Consider the following 15,154-nt stretch of genomic DNA (forward strand, 5'->3'; position numbering starts at 1 on the left):
AAATGTCAAAGGGGCCAATGCCAAACTCAGAGCCCTGCCAGCCCACGTTCCAGCCCCGGGAACAGGCTCGTGGCCTTTGGATGCCCTTAGGAGCCTGGTACAACTCCATTCCAAGAGCTCTAGGGACTCAGTGAGAAGGGGGGAAAAAAAACCTGTTGATCCTTTTTTTTCCCTGAAAGTAGACAGCTAACTGAGGGCTTGGTGATGCTGGTGCCCATGGTGGCGATGAGAGTCTAGGAGAAAGTGAAAATTCACTCGTTTCCACTCAAATGCCTACTGGGCTCATCAGGTAATGTAGAAGAGTGAAGCAGCCAACGTAAGAATTCTTATCATCCAGTGTCGTTATATTTCGTAATCAGAACTGCAACGGACTGAGGTTCAACAGAGAGTATCGATCCTCTTGATCTGAGGTCACAGATGGGATGCAGGCTTCGTGTTGTGGCATCCTCCGATTTTTAGTTGAGGTCTAATGAATCCTATGTGACATTATTCTAAGTTTTGGATGTTGGCGTGTGTATACATGTACTTACACATACATGCACAGATCATTATGTGAGGCAAGCTGGGGTGGTCTCCTGGGGATCCCTGGACCCTCAGGGGTGGAGAGGAGATAGTGGTGCCAGGCACAAGGAGCAGACATGATTATAACTCAACAATACCGTGGTCTCTCCTTCTGGAACTCAGCCTAACCTCCAAGGTGCGGGAAGAGAGGCTGCTGGGCCATGACGGAAACATTCATCAATTTCTTAGGGACTGGCAGCTGAGAAAGACTCCTTTACAACTGTTTTAGATTCCCCGTGTGATTTGTCAAGGATCGGGGTTCCCCCGGCCGTAAGAGAGTGAACAGGCAGATAATGGAACTATGCTTTGACAGCTGTGTGGGTTTCTAAGCGAAAACACTGTGCATTGTATTACAGGAAATGAGGGTCTGGGAAGTGGTCTTGGTGACTCCTAGAATCATAAACGCTGGCTACTTCTAATAAGGGGAAAAGGTAAACAGGCCAATGATTAACTTCGTTGCACTTGTGAAATAGAAGAGCTGAAATGTAAGAGCTAAGCAACAGACCTCCTGTAAGGTAATTCCGGGGAACTGCTTTGCTCCAGAACTGGAAGGATAAGTACTTCCAAATGACTCATTGTCTTGTTTCTTTTGACTCCCTGGAATTTCCCAAATGCTAAGCGACAGGCAAGAAAGTGTCTGCCAGGGCACAGACTAGAACTATAAGTCTGGATAGGGTACTTCTATTCAGTTGATTATTTCAATTTTCTCACCCATTAAAGGGTATATAGCAAAGAACACCTTTTCATACACCGTGAAAGCTGATTTGGAAACCAAAGGCTTGATTCTTTTCTTTCACTATTAAGCCTGTGTGTAGAAATCAACCACACCTAATATAATCACACCTGTTTCTATTTTGATGATGAGATCAAGGGATTTATAAGCTGAGGCGTATAACCCCAGGGAAGCGGGAGGGTAGGAAGTGGTGCAAATCAGTACACGTTGAGCACCCAAAGATGCAGTCATGTCCACGGTCCCATTTAATACTCACAGCTTCCCCAGAGGGAGGTGTCATTACCTTCATTTTCTAATGAAACGAGTTTTCTTTTTGAAAGTTTGTTCTAATTGGAAATCAAAGTAAAAAATAAAAGTGATACACAGGAAACAAGGGAAGGAGGGAAAGAAGGGAAACATTAAAAGCTACATTCTCCTCACTTACCTTTAACTGATCTGATTAATCCTTCTTACTTTCCTTCCTCTGGACAGCCCTTAAGGGTAAGCACTTCCAGTCCTTGGTCCTTTCCCAGTCTCTGCTTCTGAAAGATCTTACCTACTCCAGGCTTGAGGTACAGCCTCCTGAAAGGCGACTCCCATCTCTAGCCCTGATTCTGTCCTAATTCCAGACCTGTGCAGCCTTGCTGGCTCCCAGCTACCTGAGGGCTCCCCACCCTACCTAAATGGGCAGGGCTGAACTGCTCACGGGCAATGGGTGTGTGTGAGGCCAGAGTCACTCCAGCCCCTTCCAGAATCCCAGTGAGAGCAGGACCAAAGAGCATCTGCCTGAGCCAGGAGGTCAGAAATCTGACTGAAGGGGGCACCTTGGATCGGCAGTACCCTCTGGAAATAATGGGGCTGCTGAGTGGTTTCCAAGGGCCTTGTGTTTTCTGGCATCCTGGGCATTTTGGATCCCCTCCCAGGTGTGTTCACTGCATGGGGACACCCATCCAGTATCCCTACCAAATCCTATTTCCCTACCAGCCCCAGGGCCTGGGAAGACCAGCTCTTATACTCGTTCTCCACAATCTGGCTTTACCTACTTTTGCATTTGGTATCATATCCACTCTGCTCTGACCCATGTCCCTGGATTGAAACCTCAGGATCGCCACCTCCTGATTCCAGACTGGACTAAATCGTAATATCCCTGAGCAGACTCCGTCTTTGCCATATGGGCCCCCTCCAAGGCACGGAAGCTTGGTCCATTTTCTCATTTTCCATTTTAGTTTCAAGTCAGGTTCCTCCACCATCTCCCATACCAACTACTGACTGACAGTCCCAGCAGCTGCCTGTTTGAGTGTATCCACATGCATGTTTTGAACATGCTTCAAATCCCACGAGACTCAGATAAAGTAGGGCCTCTCTCCTGACCCTGCCTCCGGTTCCTTCTCTCTGTTCAAATGGAAGAAGAGTCAGTGGCAGAAGGCCTAGAATGGTGTAGTTGTCATCCACAGCTACCAAGACTTCCTCACTTATTTTCCACTGATGCCTCTCTGGAAAGTCATGACTGGTGTCTCCCTCCCTCACTCAGCTCCCTCTGCCCTTTTTGTGTGGCTTTGCCACTAACTGGGTGACTTTGGTCAAAGTTTTTCTTCAAGCTGTTCTGAAAATTTAATACAGGCATACCTTGTTTTATTGCACTTCACGTTACTGTGCTTCACAGATATTGTGTTTTTTACACATTGAAGCTTTGTGGCAACCCTTTGTTGAACAAGTCTATCAGCACTAATCTTCTAACAGCATTTGTTCACTTCGTGTCTGTGTCATGCACTGGTAATTCTCACAACATTTTGAACTTTTTCATTATTATAATACTTGTTATGGTGATCTGGGGTCAGTGATCTTTAATGTGACAATTGTAATTGTTTTGGGGCACCACGAACCATGCCCATATAAGATGGCAAACGTAATGGATAGACGGTGCATGTGTCTGACTGCTCCACTGACTGGCTGTTCCCCAGCACTCCCCTCCTTGGGCCTCTCTAATCCCTAAGACACAGTAATATTGAAATTAGGCCAATTAGTAGCCCCATAATGACCTCTAAGTGTTCAAATGAAAGGAAGAGTCGCACGTCTCTCACTTTAATTCAAAACCTAGAAATGATCAAGCTTAGTGAGGAAAACATGTCAAAAGCTGAGACAGGCTGAAAGCTTGGCCTCTTTTGCCAAACAGTTGGCCAAGTTGTGGATGCAAAGGAAACGTTCTTGAAGGAAATTAAAGTGCTACTCCGGTGAACACACGAGTGATAAGAAAGAGAAACAGCCTTACTGCTGATATGGAGAAAGTTTTAGTGGTCTGGATAGAAGATCAAACCAGCCATAACATTCCCTTAAGGCAAAGCCTAATTCCAAGGAAGGCCCTGACTCTCTTCAATTCTGTGAAGGCTGAGAGAGGTGAGGAAGCTACAGAAGAAACGTTTGAAGCCAGCGGAGGCTGGTTCATGAGTTTTAAGGAAAGAAGCTGCCTCCATAACATCAAAGTCCAAGGTGAAGCAGCAAGTGCTGGTGTAGAAGCTGCAGTAAGTTATCAGCAGATCCAGCTAAGATACTTCATGAAGGTAGCTGGCTACACTAAACAACAGATTTTTCAACATAGATGAAACAGTCTTATATTGGGAGAAGGTGCCAGCTAAAACTTTCATAGTGACACAGGAGTCAATGCCTGCCTTCAAAGTTTCAAATGACAGGCTGACTCTCCTGTTAGGGGCTAATGCAGCTGGTGACTTTAAGTTGAAGGCAATGCTCATTTACCTTTCCCAAAATTCTAGGGCCCTTAAGAATTCTGCTAGATCTATTCTGCCTGTGCTCTCTAAATGGGACAACAAAGCCTAGATGACAACGCATCTTTTTACAACGTAGCTTATGGAATACACACCCACAGTTGAGACTTACAGCTCAGAAGAAAAGTTTCCATTTAAAATATTACCACTTATTGACAATGCACCCAGTCACCCAAGATCTCTGATGGAGATGTACAATTAGATACATGTTGTTTTCATGCCTGCTAACACAACAACCATTCTGCAGCCCACGGATCAAGGAGTCATTTCGACTTTTAAGTCTTAGTATTTAAGAAATACATTTCGTAAGACTATAGCTGCCTTAGATAGTGATTTCTCTTATGGAATCCGGGCAAAGAAAATGAAAACCTTGTGGAAAGCATTCAACATTCTAGATGTCATTAAGAACATTCGAGATTCATGGGAAGAGATCAAAACACATTAACAGGAGTTTGGAAGAAGTTGATTCCAACCCTCATGGATGATTCTGAGGTGTTCAGGACTTCAGTGGAGGATGTAACTGCAGATGTGATGGAAATAGCAAGAGAACTAGAAATAGAAGTGGAGCCTGAAGATGTGGCTGAGTTGCTGCAATCTCAGGATGAAACTTGAACGGATGAGAAGCCGCTTCTTATAGATTAGCAGAGAAAGTGGTTTCTTGAGATGGAATCTACTCCTAGTGAAGATTGTTGAAATGACAACAAAGGATTTAGAATATGATATACACTTAGTTGATACAGCAGCGGCAGGGTTTGAGAGAATTGAGAAATCATGATTTCTCTACAGAGAAATCATTCGTGAAAGGACGTGTCAATCGATGCAACAAACTTTACTGTTGTCTTATTTTAAGAAATTGGCCACAGCCACCCTATCGTTCAGCAACCACCATCCTCATCAGTCAGCAGCATCAACAGCGATGCAAGACCCTCCACCAGCAAAAAGATGACGACCCTTTGAGGGCTCAAATGATGGTTAGCATATTTCAGCAATAAAGTATTTTTAAATTAAGGTATTTACATTTTTTAGACATAATGTTATTACACACTTAATAGACTACAGTATAGTGTAAACATAACTTTTATATGCACTGGGAAATAAAAAATTTGTGTGACTTTATTGCGGTGGTCAGGAACTGAACAACAGTATCTCTACGGTATGCCTGTACATATATTAAGTTCCTTTCAAAACAGTAGTTGCTCAATAAAGGATTATTATAATTTAAAAAATGTATTACACTATAACCAGCTTGACTTACCGTTGCCCTCCCACGTCATATATCTTTACGTTTCTCAGATTGAAATTATTATAGCATAAAGGGTTCAAGTCTACTACTGTGGGGCCTTGGGCATGTTACTTAGCTTCTCTGCAGCTCAGTTTCATATCTGTAAAATGGAAATAATACCTCCCTCATTCAGTTGCAAAATGAAATCTGGTAATATAGATAAGACGCTCAGCACAGTGGCTGGCATATAGAGTGACAATCACTATATTTGTGCCTTTGTTCACGTTAGTCTTCTTAGAATACTGCTTCTCCTCTTTTTCATTTTGCAAAATTCCAGAAGAAAGACCTGGTTGAAACTTCATTTCTTCCTCGTGGATTCATGTTTCCTCAATTGTGTTCCACTGCATTCAGGTCTAATATTACAGTTTATTGCATGATACATATTTGATTTACCACTTTCCCTGCTTGACTCCTTATCCTGGTATTGATTTTACCTTTCCTTTCTCCCAATGTTCCTCTAATACTTCCTCTCAACCACCTGATCCCTTACTGTAACACACTCCCATGACTTTGTGTCTTTCCTTCTGCCAGGAATGGCTTTTCCCCATTTTTCTTTGCTACTGGAATCTTACTCATCCATCAAGGAACAACTCTACGAATCCTTCTCTGTCTCCTCCAAGTTAGAATTACTTTTTTCAACTAGCTTCAGTAACACTGTTTATTTCTCTGTTAGGAAACTTAGCATTATAACATTTTAATTATACGCACATATCTTTCCCATTAGACTGTGAGCTCTTGGAGGGAAGGATAATGTCTTATTCATATTTGTTTCCCTCAGTACCTAATATTGTGCTCAAAATATAGGAGTAATTCATCAAATTTTTGTTGTATTTGTACTACTTAAATGTACTAAATAGCATCGCCTAAACCAATAGGTCAGACATATGACGGAAGGTGACACTTCTGGATCAGCAGTACCTTCTGTAAAGCTCGTGGGTTGCTGAATGGTTTCCAAGAACCAGATGAATAGGTGGTTTAAAATGTATCACAATATCCATCTGAAATAAAATATCCAGTCATGAACATAAGTATAAGCTAACATTTAATGACTAACGAAGTCCAGGAAGCGTAAAAGAAACCAGGTCATATGCAACGGCAATAGATCAGTGAAACTACGAAAAAAATCTAATAAACTCTGGCTGTGATTTTTAGTCCCTGTGTATTATGAAGAATTCTTACTGAAATTTATGCTTGTGGAAAATTGGCCAGCCTCAGTCTCAGCATGGTTGGGTCAGGGACATTTCCTGTTATCAATAGGAAGCTGCTATACAATTAAATGGATTAATGATGCAGTGAACTGAATTAGTTGTTTTCTTACAGCCAAGTAATTGAACTCGTTGTGCATTCTACATATTTTTAGTTGTACAAGCATGATCTTTGAATCTATCGTGTAAGAAGATGCTTGGGCTGCTTTAGCCTACTGATTCGAGAAGCAGTAAAAGGAACTGGGTTTAGTTAGGAAGGCAGTAAAGTAACATCAATAAAATGGTGCAGGGGATGCACATCTGACACACTCAGTAGGTTTATGGAGACAATGAGTTTTGAGAACAATTTGCAAATCTGGTCTAATTCAGTTAGTACTTTAATAATCTACCTTAAAATATGGTGGAACATTCTGTTGTCTATTCACTGCATTTGGTTCTAGTCTATGGAACATTTTAATACTTATTATCAGCGGTGTGCTGGTAAACCGGATCTCTGTTCTGTTTTCTTTTTGTTTTTTAAAGCCCTGCTTTTTAGTGTTTTCCTATTTCTATGGTGTAAGTACTCCCATTATGGGCTGGTTTTAAGCTACCAAGTTTAACAAATGCTCTCAAAGTTTCTGAATCTCTGACAATCAGCTCTTAGGAGATGGTACACCACTGCAAGTTATTACAAACAGTGGAGGAGAGCCTGTTAAAGTTTTAAAATCATGCAGTCTTAGGACTAGAAGTATCCAAAATATTCTAGTCCTACTGCTAACTTTTCAGAAGAAGAAAATTGACACTAAGGAGAAGTAACATCCTAAAAGTCATGCAGGCCATTACTAGCAAACTTGGGATTGGAATCAGAGTGTCTGGACTCCCCATGCAGTATTCTATGCAAAAGCCTTTATATAGGGAGTAGAGAAAAAAGTAGTCATTGGATATAAATGGAAATATTACTGTATAATCTTGCGTTGGGATGTGGATGGGACAGGATGGGTGACAGGGGCTGTGAACGAGAAGTTCCCTCAGAGCTGTTTCAAGCCGTGTTGAGAATCACTTAGGAAACCGTGAAGTTTTTAATCTTGGTTTGTTAAATGGGCAGGCCACTTAACCTTTGGGGGCTTAGGTTTTATGGTTTTTTTAAGTGACAGTTTTTAATATTAGTATGTCTTAAACTCTAGTGTTTGTTACATAATCTAGGGTACTTATTAAAAATCATTCCAGGCAGGGCAAATTTTGAGATTGTATACAGGCCATACTTTAAAAAACAATAATTTAGATCCTCTTTAAAGACCCTTTTAGATCTAAAATGGTTTACCTGTTTACTCGCAGCCAGGAAACATTTCTAGAGTGGTAGCTCCTTAAAGTAGTTCTTCCATTAGCTGCATCAAAGTCACATGAAAAGGGCTTCCCTGGTGGCGCAGTGGTTGAGAGTCTGCCTGCTGATGCAGGGGATGCGGGTTCATGCCCCGGTCCGGGAAGATCCCACATACCGCGGAGCAGCTGGGCCCGTGAGCCGTGGCCGTTGAGCAGCTGGGCCCGTGAGCCGTGGCCGTCGAGCCTGCGCGTCCGGAGCCTGTGCTCCACAACAGGAGAGGCCACAGCGGTGAGAGGCCCGCGTACCGCAAAAAAACAACAAAAAAAGTCACGTGAGGAGCTTTTTAAAATTTCTGACCACCCAAGGTCCCACCAGAGACCTGTGAAGTAAGAATTGAGGGAGAAGAGGGCTGAAAAATTGGGTATTTTTCTAGAAGTTGCCTGTTTGATTTTGATTCCCAATTAGAGTTAGGAACTTCAGCCGTTTCTAGCCTAGAGACTGCTGTGTAAGGTAAGAAAGCAGTAATTAGTTGTTAACCACTGACCCATACAGTAGGGGCTATGTACAAAGGCTTTATCTAATAGCTTCTCAAGTAGGGGATGAGAAGAAGCAGGTGGGCTCTAGGGTACTGTCTGAGGGTCAACTGGAAAATGTCCTTGTAGTACTTAGCAATGCAAGGACAAAGTATGGAGGGGACCAAGATGGGCCTAAAATAAAGCACTGATGGTAAGTCAGCAAGTCACAGGTTTGAACTTTGCATGTCTGTATCAACAGCACCCAATTATGGAATTGGGTGCTTGAGACCTGCTATGTAGAACATATTAAGATAAGCATGGTTCTTGCCCTTCTCTTCCCTGTATTTTTAAAAAGACTTGTCAAACAACAGCAACAACAACAACAACTAGTGAACCCCAAATTGTTTTTACCCTTTAGAAATGCCATTACACCTCTTCAAATATAAAGTTTTAGGAATTACGACCTGGCTGTTGGGCACACTCAGTTTTAAAAAGGTAATGCTTTGACAATGGTTGCTATTTGACCGCAAAGTAGAGGGGTGCTTTCTAACTACTATAATTGCATTGTTATAATGAAGACTAAAGAAAACACAAAAAGCCTTTTGGGCTGGCAGAGAAGAGTTTTAAGAAGAAAAGCACTTGGCCATTTAATCCCATGTTCTCTACAAAGTTTCCCAAATCCTCAGTCTACTGACATTCAGAGAGCATCCATCCCATGCTTGTTAACCATCCACACAGCAGAGCTTTGAATCAGAATTACATGTTTTCTCATATTCCTACACAGGTCCACCAGTTCTAATAAAAGGTTGGAAAATAATCTCAGATTTGTATACTGATTTTCACATACCCATTTAATTAAATCTGCATTCTTAAAGCATGTTCTGAGTGAAAAGTGTCTGTGATTACATATTTGCAAAAAGAAGGAATTACATTTGTTGCTTGCAGATTCACAATGTAGATGAGAAGTCCTGAAGAAAATGAAACTTGTTTAACGTTTCTCAAATTTACTGGTTACAGAGACTTTTGCTTTTGTTTAAACTCATGGGAAATGCTGACCTAGATAAATTAAGAGGGCAGTAGAGAAAAACTTCCTTAGAGGGGCCAAAAAATTGTTCCTACTTGGTCAATGAGTAAATGATTATATAAGCTTAAGACATGTTCACCAGGCCATATAATTTTATTGGAGAGGTTATATGATTTACACAGTTGATTGTCTATTTGATTCAGAAGGGGACTAAATTCTGTATAAAGCATATCATTTCCAAGAAACATCATTTTTTTAACCTTTGTATTTTGTAATAATTTCAGATTTATAGAAAAGTTGTAAAAAATGTACAATGGATTTCTATATATTCTTCTCTCAAATTCCCCAAAATGTTAACGGTTCACATTTTAAAAATCATTCTCCCTTTCTCTCTATATGTGTGTGAATATACAAACACACACATATGTATATGTACATTTTTTTCCCTGAACCATTTGAGAGCAAGTTGCTGACATGATGCTCCTTTACCTCCAAAGACTTGTGTGTATTGCTAAAAACAAGGATATCTCTTTATATAACCACAGTACAAATATCAAAAAATTAACATTGATTTAATACTATTATCCAGTCTACAGACCTTATTTGAATTTTACCTGTCTCAATAATGTCCTTTTCTGGGACTTTCCTGGTGGTGCAGTGGTTAAGAATCCGCTTGCCAATTCAGGGGACACAGGTTTGAGCCCGGGTCCGGGAAGATTCCCACATGCCGTGGAGCAACTAAGCCTGTGTGCCACAACTACTGAGCCTGCGCTCTGGAGCCCGCGAGCCACAACTACTGAAGCCTGTGCGCCTAGAGCCCGTGCTCCGCAACAAGAGAAGCCACCACAATGAGTAGCCCGCCCACTGCGATGAGAAGCCTGCGCACTGCAACGAAGAGTAGCCTCTGCTCGCTGCAACTAGAGAAAGACTGCGCGTAGTAACAAAGACCCAATGCAGCCAAAAAAAAAAAAGTCCTTTTCTAACAAACAAAGTTTTGTTTTGTTTTTTTTCCTGGCCCAGGATCCAGTCTGGAATCACTTGTTGCATTTAATTATGTCTCTTTCACCTCCTTTAATTTAGAGCAGTTCCTCAGTCTTTGAGCTCATGACGCTATCATTTTTGAAGAACACAGGCCATTTTGAACAGTGTCCCTCCATTGGATTGTCTAATGTTTCCTCATGACTAGATTCAAGTCATACATTTTCAAGAACATGGGCTTTTTTCAGGAGAGACACATGATGGCTATTTGTTCCACTACTAGTAAGGTTAACTTCTGATCACTTAAAGTGATATCTGCCAGGTTTCTCTACCATAAAGTTACAATTTTTCTTTTCATGTAATATCTTATAGGCTTCGAGATTATGTAAATATTCAGTTTTTCATTAAACTTTCACCTACGAGTTTTAGCATCTGTCACCCTAAATAAAGAGGTAAATTGAGGCAAGCTCAAATTACCAGAAATATTGGTGCCATTTTTCCATTTGCTCATTTCATTCTCTGTGTCCCATTTTGGTAATTATTGCAATATTTCACTTTATTATTAATTATTATTACATTATTATATGATTGGTGATCTTTGTTGCTACTACTATGACTATGACTCACTAAACCTCAGATGATGGTTAGCATTTTTTAACAATAAAGTATTTTGTAATTAAAATATGTACATTGTTTTTTAAAGACAATGTTATTGCACAGTTAATAGACTACAGTATATTGTAAACATAACTTTTACATGCATGGGAAACTGAAAAATTCATGTTACTTACTTAATTGTGATATTCACTTTATTGCGGTAGCCTGGAATTGAACCTGCAGTGTCTCTGAGATATTCCTGCATGGTAGTTTCCAGATGGTGATTTCTAAACGCAGTATTCCTTTTACTTTAACTGTCATTCTAGTGTAAGGAAGACCCTTCTCTTCTGCTGTTGATTCATTTATCTCTATCTGTATGGACTTGTGGTTTCTTGTTTCATTCTGTGGGTTATAATTTATTACTATAATTATTTGTTTTGACACTCAATTATCTCAGATTGGCTGGTGGGATACCCCTCAATCTGTGTCCTTTAGTCATATCCCCATCATTCTCTGAGCACGTCCTTACTATCTGGCAGAGCAAGGTATTCCAGGCTTATCTTGTGCTTTCCCTGCCCCAGCCCAGGAATCAGTTGTTTTTCTAAGAAGTCTGGGTATGTCTGTTGGGTTTTTTTCTTTAAGTAGAAAATTTAGAAACCAGGATGTGTTAGGTATTCTCATTGTTATTGGACTGTCACTGCTTCTAGACCCTCTTAGAGGACAGAACTAGTAAATACATGTATATGTGTATATGCATATCTGTATCTATAAGTATTTATATTTTCTATTCATCTATATGTATGAAAAACCTATGAGTTCATACTGATGCTGCCAATTCCAGTCCTGGACCCATCATTTATAATTACTATCTTGAAACTGTGTCAAATCTCATAGACTTGAAGACATTAAATTCACCTGCTGTAGAATAGCAGCTACAAGATATTCTGGAACTGCATAATTCCAGTCATCTACCCATTCACTTACTAAGTCACACCCTATGTGCTAGGACTTGGCTAGGAATATGGAAATGAAAAAGACTTTCTCCTTGTCCTCAAGCAGCTCAATCTACTAGAGACAGTTGAGGAAAAAATAATTACAATATAGTACAATAAGTTCTGTATTAGAGTTATTCACAGTGCTCTATGGAAACAGAGAGGAGGGCCCCCCAACCCAACCCGAGTAAACTGGGTTATTTCAAAGGAAGTAAAAATAGGTTGCTTACAGTAGTTATTGGAAGAGTTCTTAGATTACTGAATTTGCATGAAACGAAGAGTGCACTTTGATTCCAAGCAAAAGTACATTTTGTGGAGAGCTCTGATTTATCTAGAAGGGTTCTCTGCATCAATTGAATTCATCACAAAACTACTCAGCCCTGACAATATCTATGCAAATAAGTTCCAGGGGAATCACTGTTAGTTTGTGGGTCCAAAGGTTAGGTTTCACACTTTCTATTCTGCCCCTTCCTCTGACCATACAGGAAGGGAAAAATTTTGAACTTTTTCAAACTGCCTGTTATCCCAAATTAAATAAACTGACTTTGCCATTGTATCGATTGCCACCCTCTTGTGTAATAGTTTACACATACTGATTTTCTTTTATCTAAACTCAGTCTTGAACTAGAGAGAGTATGAAGGAAAGAAAAAGATTTGTGTGTGTGAGGGTGAAAGTAATGGCTAAAAAAAGAAATTGGGGTGGGGATAAAATATTAAGATAAAAATGAGAAAGGGATTTTATTAGTTTTGTTGTATATATATGTATTCTTATCAAAATTTATCACTAGGTAAATTTATTTTCCCCCTTCTTTTCAAAAAATAAATGTGGACTATCTTGTGGTTTGAGTGCATCTCACCAGTTTCCCCCAGTTCCAAGTTGGTCACTTTAATATTGCTTATTTCACCAATTTAGAAATCCCAGACTAGAAAGTTGCTCAGTAATACATGTAAGTAAAGATCACCAGCATCAGCAGGTTGATCTTGACATGACTTGCTGTCTCTCCTTCTGCTACAACATGATTCTTTAGTATAGCTGATACCATAGAAAAAAGTAGAACTGAGAAATGTATATACATTTTCATCACTATAGGAGCAAAGCCAAACATGACGGAAATGTTTATTTTTTATTAGGTGGCCTTAGATCATAGAAGATATAAAATCAGTTTAGTCATGAAATGCTCGTGATAAATAATAGACTTCAAGTGTTAATAAAGATACTGAAGATTTTTCTGATGCTTTCTTTTTAAAAAATGTAATTTTAGGTAACCATAATGCTGAGGCAAGGGTAGTTTGGGTTCTTGGAAAGAATCCCCAGCCATCACTGGCTGCCTCTGGGTGCAGAAGTACTTGTGTGTGGATCCAGTGGAAGGGGCCAGGCTTATGTCAAAGGTCCATGTGCTGACAGCAGCGGCAGCACCTGCAGAAAGCACGGGTCCTACACATTTGGCATCATGTACCTCTTCCTCAAGTGCACGGAACCATAAGGACAGTGAGCCACCAGGTGGGGGCTTTAACACATGTAATGATTAGTGAAAGCTTCTTTGAAAGTGAGAATTTTTCATTACTTTATTAAATATTATATTCAATTCAAAGGCTTTGACCATCCATAATCATCATTGTATGTATACACACATACAATATGTGTGTATATATGTAAAAAATACCCGTTCAACATGCTTTTAAAGGAATAACTGTTTTGAAGTCTATGCAACATGAAATATGATTTGATATAAAAAAACTAATCAGAAGCCTGAAAAACGGTATGTTTTAATAAGAGCCTATTGCAGATTCTGGAATGATTGTGGCATGCATGTCCCTGGTCATGTTGGACTTCTCCTTCAGTTTTGACTGGAGTAATGTGTGTTCCACAACACCGATTCTAATGTCCATCTGAATAGTTTCTTGCTTCAGCTTCGTTAAGCTCTGTTTAATCTTCACCAAAGGAGCTGCAGAATGAAAATAACATGGAATAAAAATGTTCATTTGGAGTATCAGTGTATTACAGAATGGTATGACATTTTCCTCACTTTGTCTTAAGCCAAAAGTGGGGTTAAAAACACAGCCAACAATTTACTGACATTCACACAGTTTTGCTGTGGCATTTTAAACACCTGAGATTTCTAGGCTGGGAAATGATGCAGCATTTGAGGTACTGAGGCTGAACTTCCTTTCTTTTCTAGAGGAAGAGTTGCTAAAGGTGTGTTTAAGAATGTCTTCTATATATATATATATATATATATATATATATATATATACACACACTTTTTTTTTTTTTTTTTTTTGCGGTACGCGGGCCTCTCACTGTTATGGCCTCTCCCGTTACGGAGCAACAGGCTCCGGACGCACAGGCTCAGCGTCCATGGCTCACGGGCCTAGCCGCTCTGTGGCATGAGGGATCTTCCCGGACCGGGGCACGAACCCATATCCCCTGCATCGGCAGGCGGACTCTCAACCACTGCGCTACCAGGGAAGCCCAAGAACGTCTTCAATATTTTTTAAGGGGCTAGTATATTTATCTAAAGGAAAAGGGGATACAATGGAAGAAAAAGAGAAGGAAGAACTACCTTTAAGACATAGCTAATGGCTCATTCAAACATTCTACAAACCCCCTATACATCACCTTCTGAAAGATCACTCAGTATATTCTGTTAGAACTCTAGAAAATCTTTCTAGAGCAACGAAGGGCCTTAGGCAATCACCACTGGGCCATGTCAAAGTAACTAGCTCACAACAGAGGATGATTACTGCAGGATTATTAATTCTTCTCTATTTGACCCTTGCCCAGTCTTTGACCTTTCCCCAGGGAAGAGGGGAAAAAAAGGTCATCACATCACCACCTTTGCGCTGTTTGGGCGTACACTTAGTGCTTTTTTTGTACATAAAATGGAATAATGAAGCTCATTTGATGAAAACAGAACAAAATATTATTTTTTTAAACTGGCATAACAAAGTGCATATTTAACTATCTCCTACTCTATTTCTGAATTAATACAGTTTGAATTTTTTTAAAAATCCTGAATGATAGTAAAAAAAATTACGACTCTTCTCAGTTCATTTATAAAGAAAACAGTATACTGATTATCAGACCTCATTTTTGCACCATGTACCTCCCCTTCAAACAAATTCATTTTAAAAAGCAGCCTTCCTATTTATTAATACCTCTTTAAAAAATAGATTTCTTAAAGATATATTCTTCTTTTGCTCATTT

General features: G+C 40.0%; 1 protein-coding gene and 1 pseudogene across 1 annotated transcript in view; one reads left to right on the plus strand and one right to left on the minus strand.

The window, feature by feature from the left end:
• Positions 1–3,307: 3,307 nt before the first annotated feature.
• On the plus strand, positions 3,308–5,029 carry LOC138842642 (tigger transposable element-derived protein 1-like; annotated as a pseudogene).
• A 4,484-nt stretch (positions 5,030–9,513) lies between these two features.
• IFT57 (intraflagellar transport 57) overlaps positions 9,514–15,154 on the minus strand; it is a 64,219-nt gene continuing 58,578 nt past the window's right edge. Inside the window, exon 11 of the mRNA XM_030836719.2 lies at positions 9,514–13,892. Coding sequence (XP_030692579.1) covers positions 13,714–13,892 — 179 coding nt within the window. The 3' untranslated portion in view covers positions 9,514–13,713. The remainder of the gene's footprint in view (positions 13,893–15,154) is intronic.

This window comes from Globicephala melas, chromosome 4 (genome assembly GCF_963455315.2).
Source record: "Globicephala melas chromosome 4, mGloMel1.2, whole genome shotgun sequence".
Taxonomy (NCBI): Eukaryota; Metazoa; Chordata; class Mammalia; order Artiodactyla; family Delphinidae; genus Globicephala; species Globicephala melas.